This window comes from Chiloscyllium plagiosum, unplaced genomic scaffold (genome assembly GCF_037043375.1).
Source record: "Chiloscyllium plagiosum isolate Xiang-an unplaced genomic scaffold, Cpla_swu_hap1 HiC_scaffold_1, whole genome shotgun sequence".
Taxonomy (NCBI): Eukaryota; Metazoa; Chordata; class Chondrichthyes; order Orectolobiformes; family Hemiscylliidae; genus Chiloscyllium; species Chiloscyllium plagiosum.
In genome coordinates this window covers 110,496,544-110,511,734 of record NW_028270139.1, presented here as the reverse complement: position 1 = coordinate 110,511,734, position 15,191 = coordinate 110,496,544, and the positions used below count along the sequence as shown (strand labels likewise).

Below are 15,191 nucleotides of genomic sequence, written 5' to 3'. Positions count from 1 at the left end.
TTCAATGTAATATGGATAGTGTTGAGCATTTCAGACTATCCGTCAATAGCCGCTTTGTTTGCATTGGTACCAACAAGAATTTGCATATTTTTGCTTTAAACCTAGATCGATGAAAGTGCTCCGGATGAGCCAGATGGTTCATTTGTTGACTACCAGACCACCATGGTGAAGACTGCCAAAGCTATTGCTGTAACCGTTCAAGAAATGGTGGGTGTCAGTCATTTAGATTTGACTTCAGTGTGCTTTGTTTGAACTTGTATTGCTGTTTCTCATTTTAGATTCTGTTCATAGGTTACTAAATCAACCACCAATCCAGATGAACTGGGGTCTTTGGCCAACCAACTTACCAATGACTATGGGCATCTGGCACAAGAAGCCAAACCTGCAGCTATAACTGCTGAAAATGAGGAGGTAACTCAGTGCTATGCTGCCTGTCAAATATGGAGTATCTTATTTCTGCATACAATTGCATATATCATGGCATACAAGATTGAGTGTGATAAATGGGGAAATGTTTAAACTCATCCAGCAAGTTTGTTCAATACTGTCAACAGTGTAATTTGTGCACAGCACAATCTCATTTCCTTCGTCACCCTACATATAGACACACATGCCTCTCCAATTTGCTGATCAACCAACAGCGCCATTGTTTTTATCCAATTCATGGCTGGCTGGACCAACATTTATTGTCCATCTCTAATTCATTTAAGAAGGTGTTGGTAAGCTAACTTCCTGAACTGTTACAATGCATTTTCTGTAAGTAGGAAGGAATGGCAGTATATTTCCACATCAGGATGGTGGAAATTTCCCTTGTTCACACGTGCTGCTGTCCTTGTCCTTAGTAGTGATTGTGGGTTTGGAAGGAACCTTGGTGAGTTTCCTGTAGATAGTAAATACTGCTGATACTGAGCATTAGGGAGGGAATGGATATACCAATCAAGCAGGCTGTTTTGTCTTGGATGATGTCATACTTTTTCTGTTGACGCTGTACCCACCCAGGCAAGTGTTGAGCATTCTCTCACCCTCCTGACTTGTCTTGTGGCTGTTGGACAAGGAGTCGGAAAGTGAGTTACTCATTGCAGGATTCTCAGCCTCTAACCTGCTCTCATAACCACAGTATTTATATGGCTAGTCCAGTTAAGTTTCTTGTCAATGATAGCCCCAGCATGTTGGTAGTGGGAGATTCAGTGATAGTAATACCATTAAATGTCAAGGCCTGATGGTTAGAGTATGTTGTTGGAAATTGTCATTACCGGATACTTATGTGGCAAGACTTGCCACTTTTCAGCTTTCAGACCATAAAAATGGGAGCAGGAGTAGGTCATTTGGCCCTTCAAGCCTGCTGTGTTATTCAATAAGATCATGACTGATCCAACATGCCTCATATACACTTTCCTGCCCTTCCCTGTAACCCATCATTCCCTGATTCATGGAGAATCTGTCTCTGCCTTAAATATCGAAGGACTCTGTCCCAACTCTCTGTGGCAAGGAGTTCCAAAGATGTTCAGCCCTCTGACAGAAGAAATTCCTCCTTATCCCAGTGATAAATTGGCCTCCCTTTATTCTGAGACTATGCCCTCTGGTCCTAGACTTTCCCATGAGGGGAAATATCTTCTCAGCATTTACCCTGACAATCCCCTTCAAGGAGATCACCTCTCATTCTTCTAAACTCCAACGTGTAGAGTCCCAACCTATTTGGCCTTTGTTCGTAAGACAGTTCCTCTGTACCAAAGACCATCCTAGTTAACCTTCTCTGAATGCCGCCACCACCACCCCTCCCCTCCCAACTCAATGAAATGGTATATTTCCTTAAGAGGACCAACACTGTTCTCAGTAGTCCAGATGTGGTCTCATAGGTTGCCAGGTCTTGGATATTGTTCAGGTCTTGTTGAATTTGAACATGGTCTACTTCAGTATTTGATGAATCATGAATAGTGCTGAACATTGTGCAATTATTAGCAAAAATCTCCACTTCTAACCCTATGATGGAGGGAAGATTCACTGAAGCAGTTGAAGATGATTGGGCCAGAGAAATGCCTGCAAATGTGTCCTGGAGCTGACTTATTCCCAGCACTTTTAGCTCTTTTCTTCAGTACCAGCTGGAGTTCTTTAACACTACATACTGTCAAATACAACCTTCATATCAAGTTCAAAGTTTGTGCGAAGATTTGTAGCTCGGGTGCTGTTGTTGTGGTTCTGCTCGCCGAGCTGGAAGTTTTTGTTGCAAACGTTTCGTACCCTGGCTAGGCGACATCATCAGTGCTTGGGAGCCTCCTTCGCAGGAGGCTCCCAAGCACTGATGATGTCGCCTAGCCAGGGTACGAAACGTTTGCAACAAAAACTTCCAGCTCGGCAAACAGAACCACAACTTCATATCAAGTGCTGTCACTCTCCTCTCTCCTCACCTCACCTCTGGAATTCAGCTCTTTTGTTCATGTTTGAATCAAGGTTGTAATGAGGTCAGGAGCTGAGTGGCCCTGGTCCAACCCAGACTGGGCGTGACTGAGCAGGTTATTGTTGAGGACATGCTGTTTGATGTCTTGTTCCATCGCTTCACTGATGATTGAGAGTAAACTGATGGGGAATTAATTAGCCAGGTTGGATTGACACTGTTTTTTGTGGAAAATTTTCCTTATGGTTCGGTAAATGTCAGTGTTGTAGCTGTACTGAAACAGCTTGGTTACAGGCACAGCAAATTCTGGAGCACAAATCTTCAATACTATTGGCTAAATGTTGTCAGGGCCCGTGGCCTTGGCAATATCCAGTGCTTCCAACTGTTTCTTGACATCACATTGAGTGGATTATATTGGCTGAAAACTGGTATCTATGATGCTGGGGACCTCTGGAGGAGGCCAAGATGGATCATCCAGTTGGCACTTCTGACTGAAAATCATTGCAAATGCTTTAGCCTTCACTGATGTGCTGGGCTTCCTTATTATTGAGGATCGGGATGTTTGTGGGGCAGCCTCCTTTGGTAAGTTAATTGTCCACCACCACTGGATGTGTCAAGATTGCAGAGTGCAATCGCATGGGAGAGGCAAAAGATAATAATTAAAGTTATAGAGTCCTACAGCATGGAGACAGGCCCTATGGCTCAAACTGGTCCATGGTCAATTTAGGATACAGAACTCCAAGAAATGTCTTGACAACATCTCAAAGACAATCAAGCTCGTTCTAGCAGACTACATCCCCTTACCTCCATAAAAGTCTACTTGCTTTCAAAATGTAGTTTTGTTAACCAGGCTGTAAACCCTTTGGATGTTTTGAGCAGATTCTCACTCACTGAACAAATCAGCTGCTTGGTTAACTGGGTTAACAACTCTCTTTTCTGTTTTCTGGTTCCCGTAAGTTCAAAATAATAATTTTTATATTCAACATGCTTGAATTTCATCAAGTACAATTCTTTTTTTTTCGAAAGGCTGAAGTACTGCTTCATTGGTGTTTAACAACTTCGCTGCAGTGGCACCTATCAATTAGTTCCTAGCTCTTTACCAGTAATGTAATGCTGTACATCTTTCAGATTTAAGATGCAAATGTCCTGTGTTGTTAACATTTTTTGTATCTTTTTATGAGCATAGTTTGTTCTTTGAATAATGTGCATGATATAGCTTGGAGAGTAATTTTTATATAGCCCCATCCACCAGGTACAGGGGATCCCTGATTTATGAATGTACAACTTAACCCTGCATGGGATCACATTGGTAAAATTTTAATGAACTGATATACGAACGTCTCTTGTACTTCTGGCTGTTTTACGTTGCCTTGCATTATGTTCCAACTTGCGTACAAATCAATTTGTGAATAGACTCCAAAATGGAATCTGTTTGCAACCCAGAGAGTGTCTGTATTGGTGCGAATGCCGAGGGACCTAGACAAAATTATTTCGTGTCCTCATAGAAAATGATTGCATTTTGGGATATGACTTGAAATTCATACTTTGGAAAAGTTTACGGTGCAGTTGTCACGTTGTCTCCTTCCAGATAATGTGAGTTAGCTGGGAAGAACAGAACCCTGAGCCATGCTGTCAACTTTGAGATGGTTTGGCCACTTTGATAATATTGGACTGGATTGAAAGTTGGCAAAGCAATGGATGCTTGTTCAAAAGTGGGGAATGGGATTTTCTGATATGTGCATGGGATACCTGGAAGTAAGTGTACTAAGTCTTGTCTGTGAATTTTCAACCAAGTTGCTCTGTTGCCTTAGAGTTCCGATGCTTTTCATCACCTTGGGTAAGGAGATGTGATGATGACCCACATTTAAAGTGCTGTGCCAAACACAAAATTTGACAGATTCTGCAGTTGGGAACAGGACACAGTCAGTTGAATAAAATGGGATACATGTTCAAAGGCAGTGTCATGTTATAGTGATGCCTCGCTGATGTGATGCCAGGAGCTATAAGGTTCACAGAGAGATAGCATTTCCTGCAATCAGGAGGACCAGGCTTGCCAGTGGAAGGAAGGATGTGTAGCTGGAGGCATCCCCCGGACGTCAGCAGCAAGAGTGTGGTGCCATGCTTATGGATTCATGATGCTGAAAGCAGTTTAATGGATTAAGCAGGGCAGGAATGGTGAGTACAGTGACATATTTGACTGTGTCTTAGTGTGTATCATAACAACTGGCTTGCTCTGCCTTGTCAAATCTACTCCATGTCATCACTCTTCATACTAAATTGCAATTGCATCCATCCTGCTATATCTATAGATCCTCACCTCCCCATGTATCCATCCACTCTCAATCCTCTTTACGCAATGTCATTTTGCTCTGTCTTAACCACCCTGAACAAATGCTTTTCATACATCAGCTCAAAGTATGCCATTACTGTTACTCATCTATCTATTTTTCCCTCATTGCAGGCAAAGAAAGCTCTCAACTCCAAGGAGCAGAATACCAAAACTAGTTCTTCAGCCATTCTGCATCTGACAGCTGCAAAGGAGAAGTTGCTGGGCATCCATGGGGCCTCCCTGTGCTCGGCAGTTGGAGTTGGGAAGATGGGGGCTTCCCGGCTACATGGTGGTGGATTTAAATATCAAACATCAATATGACATACAACACTCGTGCATGTTGACTAAATGTCGGCAGCGAGTGTAGTATGATCTTTTGAAAAATGATCACTAATGCATTCATACCTTGGCAATGCTGATTTATGTCTCTGATATGCCACAGGTCCTTCAAAGGAGCTGCAGGAGGTCAATAACGACTCCTCGGAGGAGGTCACTCCTCCTGGGGATGCACCATCACATCAGGGCTTGTGCACGCAACGCACTATGTCAGATACTAACACCTCAGCAGAACCGGTAAGGAAAACAGTTGGGTTTTATCTGACTCGCATCACAAGTGAGCAGAGCCCATGATGGATATGGTGATAACAATGGAGTCCGTGTTGGATTCCACTGGATACTCCTGCCTCTGGTACGGTTGACAGCCGCACTGCACAGTTGTAGAGAGATTGGAGGAGTCCATCTTGAACATGATGTCACAGGCATTTCTGGTGATATGGTCATCCAGCGAATCCATTTACATGGACTATCAAATGCTGTGATAAAACAAGTGTGTGCAGGCCTCACCAATGTCTCATGTACAATGAGCACCTTTCCACCTGACCCTCTTCTGCAAATGCTTTTCCTGCTGGTGCTGCTGTTGGTGACGGTCATCTAGTTCTGATCTCTGGTTCACAGTAAAAACAAATCTAATATAACAACTGCAAACTGAAGGACAGACCTGCAAGCCTTTAAGTGCTGAAAGTAAACTCTGTACAAGTGCTATGGGCAAAGTCTTTTACGTTATCGGGTAAGAAAGCAGTTATTAAGTTTTGGTGCTTGCTGGCTTTTTTTCTTCTATTGTGTCTTCAGGACCTCAATTACAGCTGTATTTCTACCTTGCTTTAATTGACGAGCTCAAAGAAGAAACTGCACTTAAATTCCAAAAACCATGTTAATGTACCTGTACTCGAGCACTTAACATTTAAATTTACAATGAGGTTAAATGTGAAAGTCAGTTTAGCTCCAATTTCTCGATGTGCACTAATTTTCACACTTTTAACCCCTACGCACACACAAACCTGTGGACATCAACTGTGTGAAGTTCACCCAATGCCACCTGCTCTTCCTTTACATTTGGTCATCAAGCTATTTCAATCTTGTAAATTTTCAACATTTCCAACACCAGCCAAAATGTTATCTGTTCAGAGTCTGACTAATGTTTGAAAATTTATTTTCACACAGTTTGTGTAGATTAAAGTTATTGCATTCTGATTAATGAGAAAGATCCGTCAATTTAGTTGTGCACTACACCCTTACAATCTTTTCTTGAACCCATTTCTAGATTGGAAACCATATCAAGAATCGTGTTCAGGAACTGGGTCACAATTGTGCCTCTTTGGTTCTCAAAGCTGGTTCTCTCCAGTGCAGTCCCAGTGATGCCTTTACTAAGAAAGAACTCATTGAATGTGCTCGCAAAGTCTCTGAGAAGGTAATAATTTTTCAGAAAGAACATTTAGATATTGAACACCTTATGCGTTCAAGTATCGTAATTTAGCAGGGTATTTTTGACCAACGTAATCGTTAAATCTTTGACTAACTTGCATGTTCGATCAGATAAAAGTGCATCCTAGTGCATTAAAATGTTCATAGTTCCTTCTCTTAAATTTAAACCCAACTTCAAAGGTTGACCAGGTTGACAATAGGCAAGATGACATTCAGTTGATTTTGATTCCAAGGCTACATTATTGCATAGAAGGTGAAGCTCAGTATGGTGAAATGCTTTGAAGAATTGTAAAAAAAAAATTACAATTGATAAGTAATGTTCCCGTCAGCCTACTTTAACCCTACTGATGTTGAACCGCTCAAAGTCAAAAATTATGGTGCTGGAAACGCATAGCCAATCAGGTAGCATCTGAAGAGCATTCCTGATGAAGAGCTTATGCTTGAAACAGCATCTCTCCTGCTCCTTGATGCTGCCTACTGGCTATGCTTTCCCAGCACAACACCTTTTGACTCTGATCTCTAGCATTTGCAGTCCTCATTTTCTCCTCCTATGCTGCACCACTGTTTGGTGCCCTGAATTTTAAAATTATTTTTCAAAGAATTTTAAAATTATTCTTCAAAGACTCAAAGTCAAAAAATTTGTTCCAAGTCAAATTACACTTTTGTATGAATAGTCATACATTGGTCATGAATTGGCCGTTATTTGGATTTGCTTTTTTAAAAGAAACCATCAGTCATTTTAAATAGCTTTATATCTGCATGTGATTACATTCGTCAAAAATGGGTGGTTCTTCAAAGATAACAGAATGCAACTCTAGATCAGGAGATATATTTTACAATTGTTTTGGATCCAACTTTCTTGAGGATCCTTAGCTGAGGGATTTAGTTGCATTGGAGGCAGTTCAGAGGAGGTTCCTAGACTGATTCCACAGACAAGGAGCTTGCCTTCTTAGAGATGAGCAGTTTGGACTTGTACTCTGAGTTTAGAAGAATAAAAGAAAATCTAATTGAGGTAAAGTGGATTGACAAAGTAGGCATGGAGAGGATGTTTCTTCATGGGGCAATTTAGAACGAGAGGTCAGAGTTTTGGAATAAGGGGTAGCAGATTTAAACTTAGAAGGAGAAATTACTCTCTCAAGAGGTCATGGATCTGTGGAATTTACTATGTCAGAGTAAGGTGGATGCCAGGATATTGAGTACATTTGAGGAGGAGATAGGCAGACAAATGATTAATTAGTAATGGGTTGAAGAATTATGGGGATCGGGCAGGAAGGTGGATTTGAGGCCGAGATGAGATCAGCCATGATTATATCAAGAAGCAGAGCAGCCTCCAGAGACTGAATTGCCTACTCCTGCACCATGTTCTCATGTTCAAATCTTTTGAGGGCAATTAACTAAACATCCTAAACTGCAACCTTGACTAGGAAATGGAATTGCGTTGGAACTCGCTCCTACGGTCAATTGAACTGTAAAAAGGCTGTAATTGAATCTTTTGCTAACACAGAAAATCCAGTGGCTGAGGCAGGAAAGTGATGCTGTTGTATCTGAATTGAAAGTCTGTCTTTCACACATTTGGATTCTGATCCAGGAACTGTAATTTCTACCTTGCAGATTTCTCATGTGTTAGCATCCTTGCAGGCCGGCAACCGTGGAACTCAGGCTTGCATCACTGCTGCCAGTACTGTGTCTGGTATCATAGCTGATTTGGATACAACAATTATGTTTGCTACAGCAGGTACACTAAACAGAGAAAATGAAGAGACCTTTGCTGACCACAGGTAAACTCATTAATAGTTTTGCACCCCATCTTATATATTCATTGTAGTGTATTCCAAGTGTTAGAACAATTTACTAATAATTTGGCAAATTACAATTTCTTGGTATTTTATTATTGCTCAGTGAGAGTGCTATTTCTTCCTGAAAGCCCCTTTCCCATTATTAAATTATCCAGGCATCCTTCCAATTGAGGTAGTAGTTTACTTAGATTTTCTATTTTGTGTTTTATTTTCACAACTCGTGATGCAGCCTCCTTTACACGGGAAGACCCCATGTGGACTGGGTGACAATTTTGTGGAATATCTTTATTCAACACTCAAATCGGAGTCTAGATTTCCTGTCATTTAGTTCTCAACTCCAACATTTTGTCCGTCTATCTTCAGCTTCCTGCCCTGTTCCAGTGAAACGCAATGACATCTTTTAATTAGACACAATGAACTCAATATTGAGTCCTGAAATCTGCAACAATTTCTGATCATAACCTCTCCCTCCAATTTTACAGATAAGTTGTTGGTTATTTCTACTCTTCCCAGTCCCCACTCCCAACTCCCTTTTCTCTGTCTCTGTATTTGCTCTGGTCCCTGTGATAAACATCTATAATTTATTTTCCACTTCTGAACAGAAACATTAACTGTTTCTCTCACCACAGGTGATGGTTGCCCTGAGTGTTTGCAGGATTATTGGCTCTTATTTATTGAAAACCCATTCATTGTATACCATCTTCCTAATATAACTTCCAATCGCAATGGGTTGGGGCGTCTGAGTAGTTGAGGCAGGGTAATAGTGGTTGGGTTGCTTGGCAGAGAAATGCTGGTCCAGTTAGAGGCCCAGTAATCATGGGTTTGAATGAGTTCTCTCCCTCTGGATCTTAGAATAACAGACAAATCAAAGAAGGGAACTCAGCATTTCCACTGGAGCTCTTACAGTATGTATAACTTACAAAACTCATCAGTGCACTCTAAATTATCATACAGGCTCCATTTTATCAACCCCTGAGTAGAATTTGGGATGGTGACCAAAAATGTCTTTTCAGTTGTAATTCTGTCAAGTTCTACAATGATGTCTTAATAAGTACTTTGCATCAGTCTTCACAGTGGGAGACATGAGTAATATCCCAACAATTAAAGGGAGTCAGGGGGCTGAGTTAAGTATGGTTGCCATTACAAAAGAGAAAGTGCTAGAAAAGCTAAAAGGTCTTAAAATTGATAAATCTCCTGGCCCCGATGGGCTACATCCTAGAGTTCTGAGGGAGGTGGCTGAGGAAATAGCGGAGGCATTGGTTGAGATCTTTCAAAAGTCACTGGAGTCAGGGAAAGTCCCGGATGATTGGAAGATTGTTGTTGTAACCCCCTTGTTCAAGAAAGGATCAAGACAAAAGATGGAAAATTATAGGCCAATTAGCCTAACCTCGGTTGTTGGTAAAATTCTAGAATCCATCATTAAGGATGAGGTTTCTAAATTCTTGGAAGAGCAGGGTTGGATTAGAACAAGTCAACATGGATTTAGTAAGGGGAGGTCGTGCCTGACAAACCTGTTGGAGTTCTTTGAAGAGGTGACAAGTAGGTTAGACCGGGGAAACCCCGTGGAGGTGGTCTACCTAGACTTCCAAAAGGCCTTTGATAAGGTGCCACACGGGAGGCTGCTGAGCAAGGTGAGGGCCCATGGTGTTCGAGGTGAGCTACTGGTATGGATAGAGGATTGGCTGTCTGACAGAAAGCAGAGAGTTGGGATAAAAGGTTCTTTTTTGGAATGGCAGCCGGTGACGAGCGGTGTCCCGCAGGGTTCAGTGTTGGGGCTACAGCTGTTCACATTATATATTAGTGATCTGGATGAAGGGACTGGGGGCATTCTAGCGAAGTTTGCCGATGTTACAAAGTTAGGTGGACAGGCAGGTAGTACTGAGGGGAGGCTGCAGATGGATCTAGACAGTTTGGAAGAGTGGTCCAGGAAATGGCTGATGGAATTCAATGCGAGCAAATGCGAGATCCTGCACTTTGGAAAAAAGAATACAAGCATGGACTACTTTCTAAACGGTGAGAAAATTCGTAAAGCCAAAGTACAGAGGGATCTAGGAGTGCTAGTTGAGGATTCTCTAAAGGTAAACATGCAGGTTGAGTCCGTGATTAAGAAAGCGAATGCAATGTTGTCAATTATCTCAAGAGGATTGGAATATAAAAGCACTGTTGTGCTACTGAGACTTTGTAAAGCTCTGGTTAGGCCCCATTTAGAGTACTGTGTCCAGTTTTGGTCCCCACACCTCACGAAGGATATACTGGCACTGGACCATGTCTAGCGGAGATTCACACGGATGATCCCTGGAATGGTAGGTCTAACATACGAGGAACGGCTGAGGATTCTGGGATTGTATTCATTGGAGTTTAGAAGATTAAGGGGAGATCTAATAGAAACTTACAAGATAATTTATGGCTTGTAGAGGGTGGAAGCTTGTAAATTGTTTCCGTTAGGCAAGGAGAATAGGACCCGTGGACACAGCCTTAGAATTAGAGGGGGTAAATTCAGAACAGAAATGCGGAGACATTTCTTCAGCCAGAGAGTGGTGGGCCTACGGAATTCATTGCCGCAGAGTGCAGTGGAGGCTGGGACGCTAAATGTCTTCAAGGCAGAAATTGATAAATTCTTGATGTCACAAGGAATTAAGGGCTACGGGGAGAATGCGGGTAAGTGGAGTTGAAATGCCCATCAGCCATGATTGAATGGCGGAGTGGACTCAATGGCCTTACTTCCGCTCCTATGTCTTATGGTCTTATGTTGTATGTAACACCTAACCACTGGATCTAAAGAATTATTGTCTCATTGAATCAGTCAGGTTTGACACTTCAGCTCAATCTCAATGAAAGGAAAATTATTCTATCTTGTACTATTATAACAAAACTCAGATCTGGGTATAAGCTGATTCTTGTTTTTACTATATCTTCTGTCATTTGTAAAATAATATTTATGTCACTTTTGGCTCAGTGTGCAGCAGTCTTGAATCTTGAAGATTGAAAGCTCAAGTTTCTTGAGTAGGCTGAGGGATAACCTTACAGATGTCTATAAAATTATGAGCAGCATTGATAGGGTGAATAGCCAAGGTCTTTTTTTCCCCCAGGAGAAAGTGAGGACTGGAGATGCTGGAGAATCAGAATTGAAAAGTGTGGTGCTGGAAAAGCACACCCAGTCAAGCAGCATCTGAGAAGCAGGAGAGTCGACATTTCGATGATGAGCTTATGCTCAAAACATCACCTCTCCTACTCCTCGGATGCTGCCTGACCAGCTGTGATTTTCCAGCACCACACTTCGACTTTTTCCCCAGGATGGGGCATCCAAAACTAGAGGACACGGGTCTAACGTGAGAGGGGAATGATTTTAAGAAGGACCTGGGGGTTAAAATTTTCAGAGGGTGGTATGTGTATGGAGTGAGCTGTCAGACAAAGTGGTGGAGGTGGTACAAATACAACATTTAAAAGGAATCTGGATTGTGAATAGGAAGGGCTTAAAGGGATATGGGCCAAATGCTGTCAAATGGAATAGATAAGACTCAGATGTCGGGGCTGACAGGTTGGATCCATAAGGGTCTGTTTCTGTGCTGTATGTATAACTCTTTGGTTAAGATATAAATATGAGATGTAAGAGGCAGTGGAGCTGCTTGAAAAAGAATAGGCAGGTTTACTGAGCCACCCTGCTAACTCTGTCAAAAACACACAAGATTGACGATTCATTGTTACTGTTTGTGGGATCTTGCAGCAAATTGGCTGCCACATCTGCTTACAAAACAACAGTGATTAGACTTCAAAAGTAATCATTGGCTATAAAATGTAATGGGCATGCTGAGTTCAATTAAATATGCAACATAAATTCAGGTAGCCCCCTTTCTTGTAATATTTATAAAAATATTTTTTTCAATTATCAACAGTAACATCTAGAACTTTGTCCTTCAACTAATTGTTTGCTTATCAAACTAAACAATGGCCTGATCCTCTAATCTGAAGTCTAACTCCTCAGATAGGGCTTTTGATGTGTTTTGGAGAATATCTTTGTTCATGTAATTACATGGTTACGGATTTCATTTCAAACTACAACATCTGTAAATTTGTTGCTAAGTATTTAAGAGACTTGAACGTTTCTCATCTTTATCTTGAATCAATTGCAATTATTTTAGGGAGAATATTCTAAAAACTGCTAAAGCTCTGGTGGAAGACACGAAGTTGCTTGTATCTGGAGCTGCTGCAAGTCAAGAGAAGTTAGCACATGCTGCACAGTCCTCCGTTGTCACGATTACCCGACTGGCAGAGGTGGTGAAATTAGGAGCTGCGAGCTTGGGCTCAGATGATCCTGAAACACAGGTTCAGTATATTTTGTCATTTCTATAGCTTGATCTGTTGAACTTGACCTACAATCAGTAATTTACATTTTTTCTAAAAGTTTTTTTATCGATTCATGAGATTTGTCACTAGCAAGGTCAGCATTCATTGCTTATCCCGAATTACTCTCTGGTGAGGGTTCTTCCATAATGATGGGGAGTAGAATGTTCCAGCATTTTGACGATTTAGTGTCATTTCTACAAGCTGAGCTGAAATAATCCTAGTTAATTATTAACTGAGGCAATGTTTTAACCATTTACCCATCCCCACCTCCATTATTTGGCACATCTAACTGATGCAACTAATAATATACAATATATGTTTATTTGATGTTTTGTATTAGTCTAGTCTCCTGTTTTGAATCTACTTTAGAGGGGTTCGATTGCATTTGCTTCAGAATAATTCTGATTACATTGGCTTGTTGAAGGTTTTTTTTCCATATATATGAAATGTGTAATCCATTAATACAATTGCTTTAAAACAGAAGCCACATTAATTGTCCACTTTCCATTCCATTAGTATGTTAAGGGTCTGCTTATACTTAAATTTGAAATAAGTCAAACATTGCAGCATTTCTAAATATGTGAATTGCATACTGTAGGATTTTCATACATTGTTTTATAATCCTGTTATATATGGCAGTGCAATGAATCTTGTAAATTTTTTAGGAACTGATCTTCTTTTTAAATAAATTTGAGCTGTCCGCTGTGTCAAAAGGTTATTTTATTTGCAAATAAGCAACCGTATGTTTGTTTCTCTCAGGTTGTGCTGATTAATGCAGTGAAAGATGTAGCAAAGGCCCTGGCAGATCTTATTAGTGCAACAAAAGGAGCATCAGGGAAAGCTTCAGATGATCCATCCATGTATAATCTCAAGAATGCTGCCAAGGTACTTACAGAATAAATAGCAAGGTTCTGTTTATACAATGTCTAACAGCAACCTTGGACCCAGCACATTTCTGATAGTAACAGCTGTCAGCATTTGGTAATATATACAATTATTACACAATTATTCCTCAAATGTGAGCCTACATATGAACAGGATGAGTTTGGTCAATTGGGAGCAAGTGAGCGTTGCAGATGCTGGAGATCAGAGACAGAGTGTGGTGCTGGTGTAAAGCACAGCCAGTCAGGCAGCCTGACCAACTGTGCTTTTCCAGCACCACACTCTTCGACCTTAAGTTTGATCAATTGGCAAGTTCTGTGCTATCCTCCCCCTGAGAATTGTACATATTGGTAATTCTTCCTCCTGTCTAGCCAATTACGCCTAGTTAGAGTTCCTCCACTGACTGATCCAGTGAGTGGCATCAGTTATTAAAGCAAACTTTGCAGGTGTACAGCATGTTTAGCCCTGAAAACTATATCACAGTTCTTTGAATGATAGTGGTTATAAGTGATGTGGTTGCAGTATGTACCTGTAGATGTTGGTAAGTTTTGAGAAGGCGGGTACAGGCACCGAGAGAGAAAGCAGTGTGAATGAGTTTACAAAGGGTGTAAAATGGCCGCGATAACTGAAACCTGTGCCAGAAATGGCAATATAGAAACTGAAGACAGGACAATGTTCCACTGGTAGAAAATGGAGGACACAGGGTCACAAGGACAGAAAGAGTTACATTTTGAAGCAGCAGGGTGGCAGGTTTTTAAATGCAGTGGCCCAGATATTCAATTTCCAGATTATCTGTGACCAGATGTAACAGGATGCGCATTGGAACCCCAGTGGATGTCCAAGTGTGCTGACCTACAGGGGAATTATCCAGAAACTTTTGATTTCTGATGGGCAAATCCTGTTTCCCATGACCCTCAGCAAATGTTCCTACGTCCAGCTCAGTCAGAGATTTTGGACATTTCTAATATAATTACCCGTTGCTGAAGAAAGATGCTTTTCATCTTGCACTGATCAGAACAAGAAATATGAAGTAAAGAGAAAACATTTTGTACTGAGGGGGAAAGTGCTGATTCATTGGCAAATGGACTTTGGTATGCCATAAACATTGTTTTCAAATATACACATAGAATATTGTACAAGCTGTAATATCATGTATATAAAATACACAAGATCCTGTCCTTTACAGAAAAAAGAAGCTCTCTGCCTTTTTCATAAAATAGGTGACAGCCAATTTCTCATTCATTTCTCAGGACAACACCTTAAGCAACCTGTGCCAAACTGTCCAATTTTAAAATTTAAACAAAGCTTGGTAGTGAATTGTCAGTGACCACTAAATGATGCATTATCCATGGCTACGCCTTTAATCGGATTCCACTTGCCAAACAATCAGCACTTTATCTTATACAGTACAAACATAGTTTTCCCTTTAATATTTCTTGATCAACCTGTTCAGAGATGTTGTTACACAATGCAGTAACAGGTGGGACTTGAACCCACTACCACTGCAAGATCCTTAGTATTTCTTGAAAATGACTGAGTGCCAAATAAAAAGTGATCAAGTGCAGTTGACTGAATAATCCAAAGCCTTGGTATTGAATGGCAAAATAGCTGCAAAATACTTAATCTCCGCTGATAGTGATGTACTTTACAAGTATACTCCATTATGAAAAATTGCAAACCAGATAAA

The 15,191-nt window shown here is 41.0% G+C and overlaps 1 protein-coding gene across 8 annotated transcripts in view; it reads left to right on the top strand.

The window, feature by feature from the left end:
- LOC122548542 (talin-1) overlaps positions 1-15,191 on the top strand; it is a 257,387-nt gene that overhangs the window by 222,917 nt on the left and 19,279 nt on the right. For all 8 annotated transcript variants that reach the window (XM_087989771.1, XM_087989742.1, XM_087989756.1 and 5 more), the window contains 6 exons: positions 106-207; positions 292-411; positions 6,322-6,468; positions 8,094-8,260; positions 12,418-12,601; positions 13,382-13,507. In XM_087989771.1, the coding sequence (XP_087845897.1) occupies positions 106-207; positions 292-411; positions 6,322-6,468; positions 8,094-8,260; positions 12,418-12,601; positions 13,382-13,507 (846 nt within the window). The remainder of the gene's footprint in view (positions 1-105; positions 208-291; positions 412-6,321; positions 6,469-8,093; positions 8,261-12,417; positions 12,602-13,381; positions 13,508-15,191) is intronic.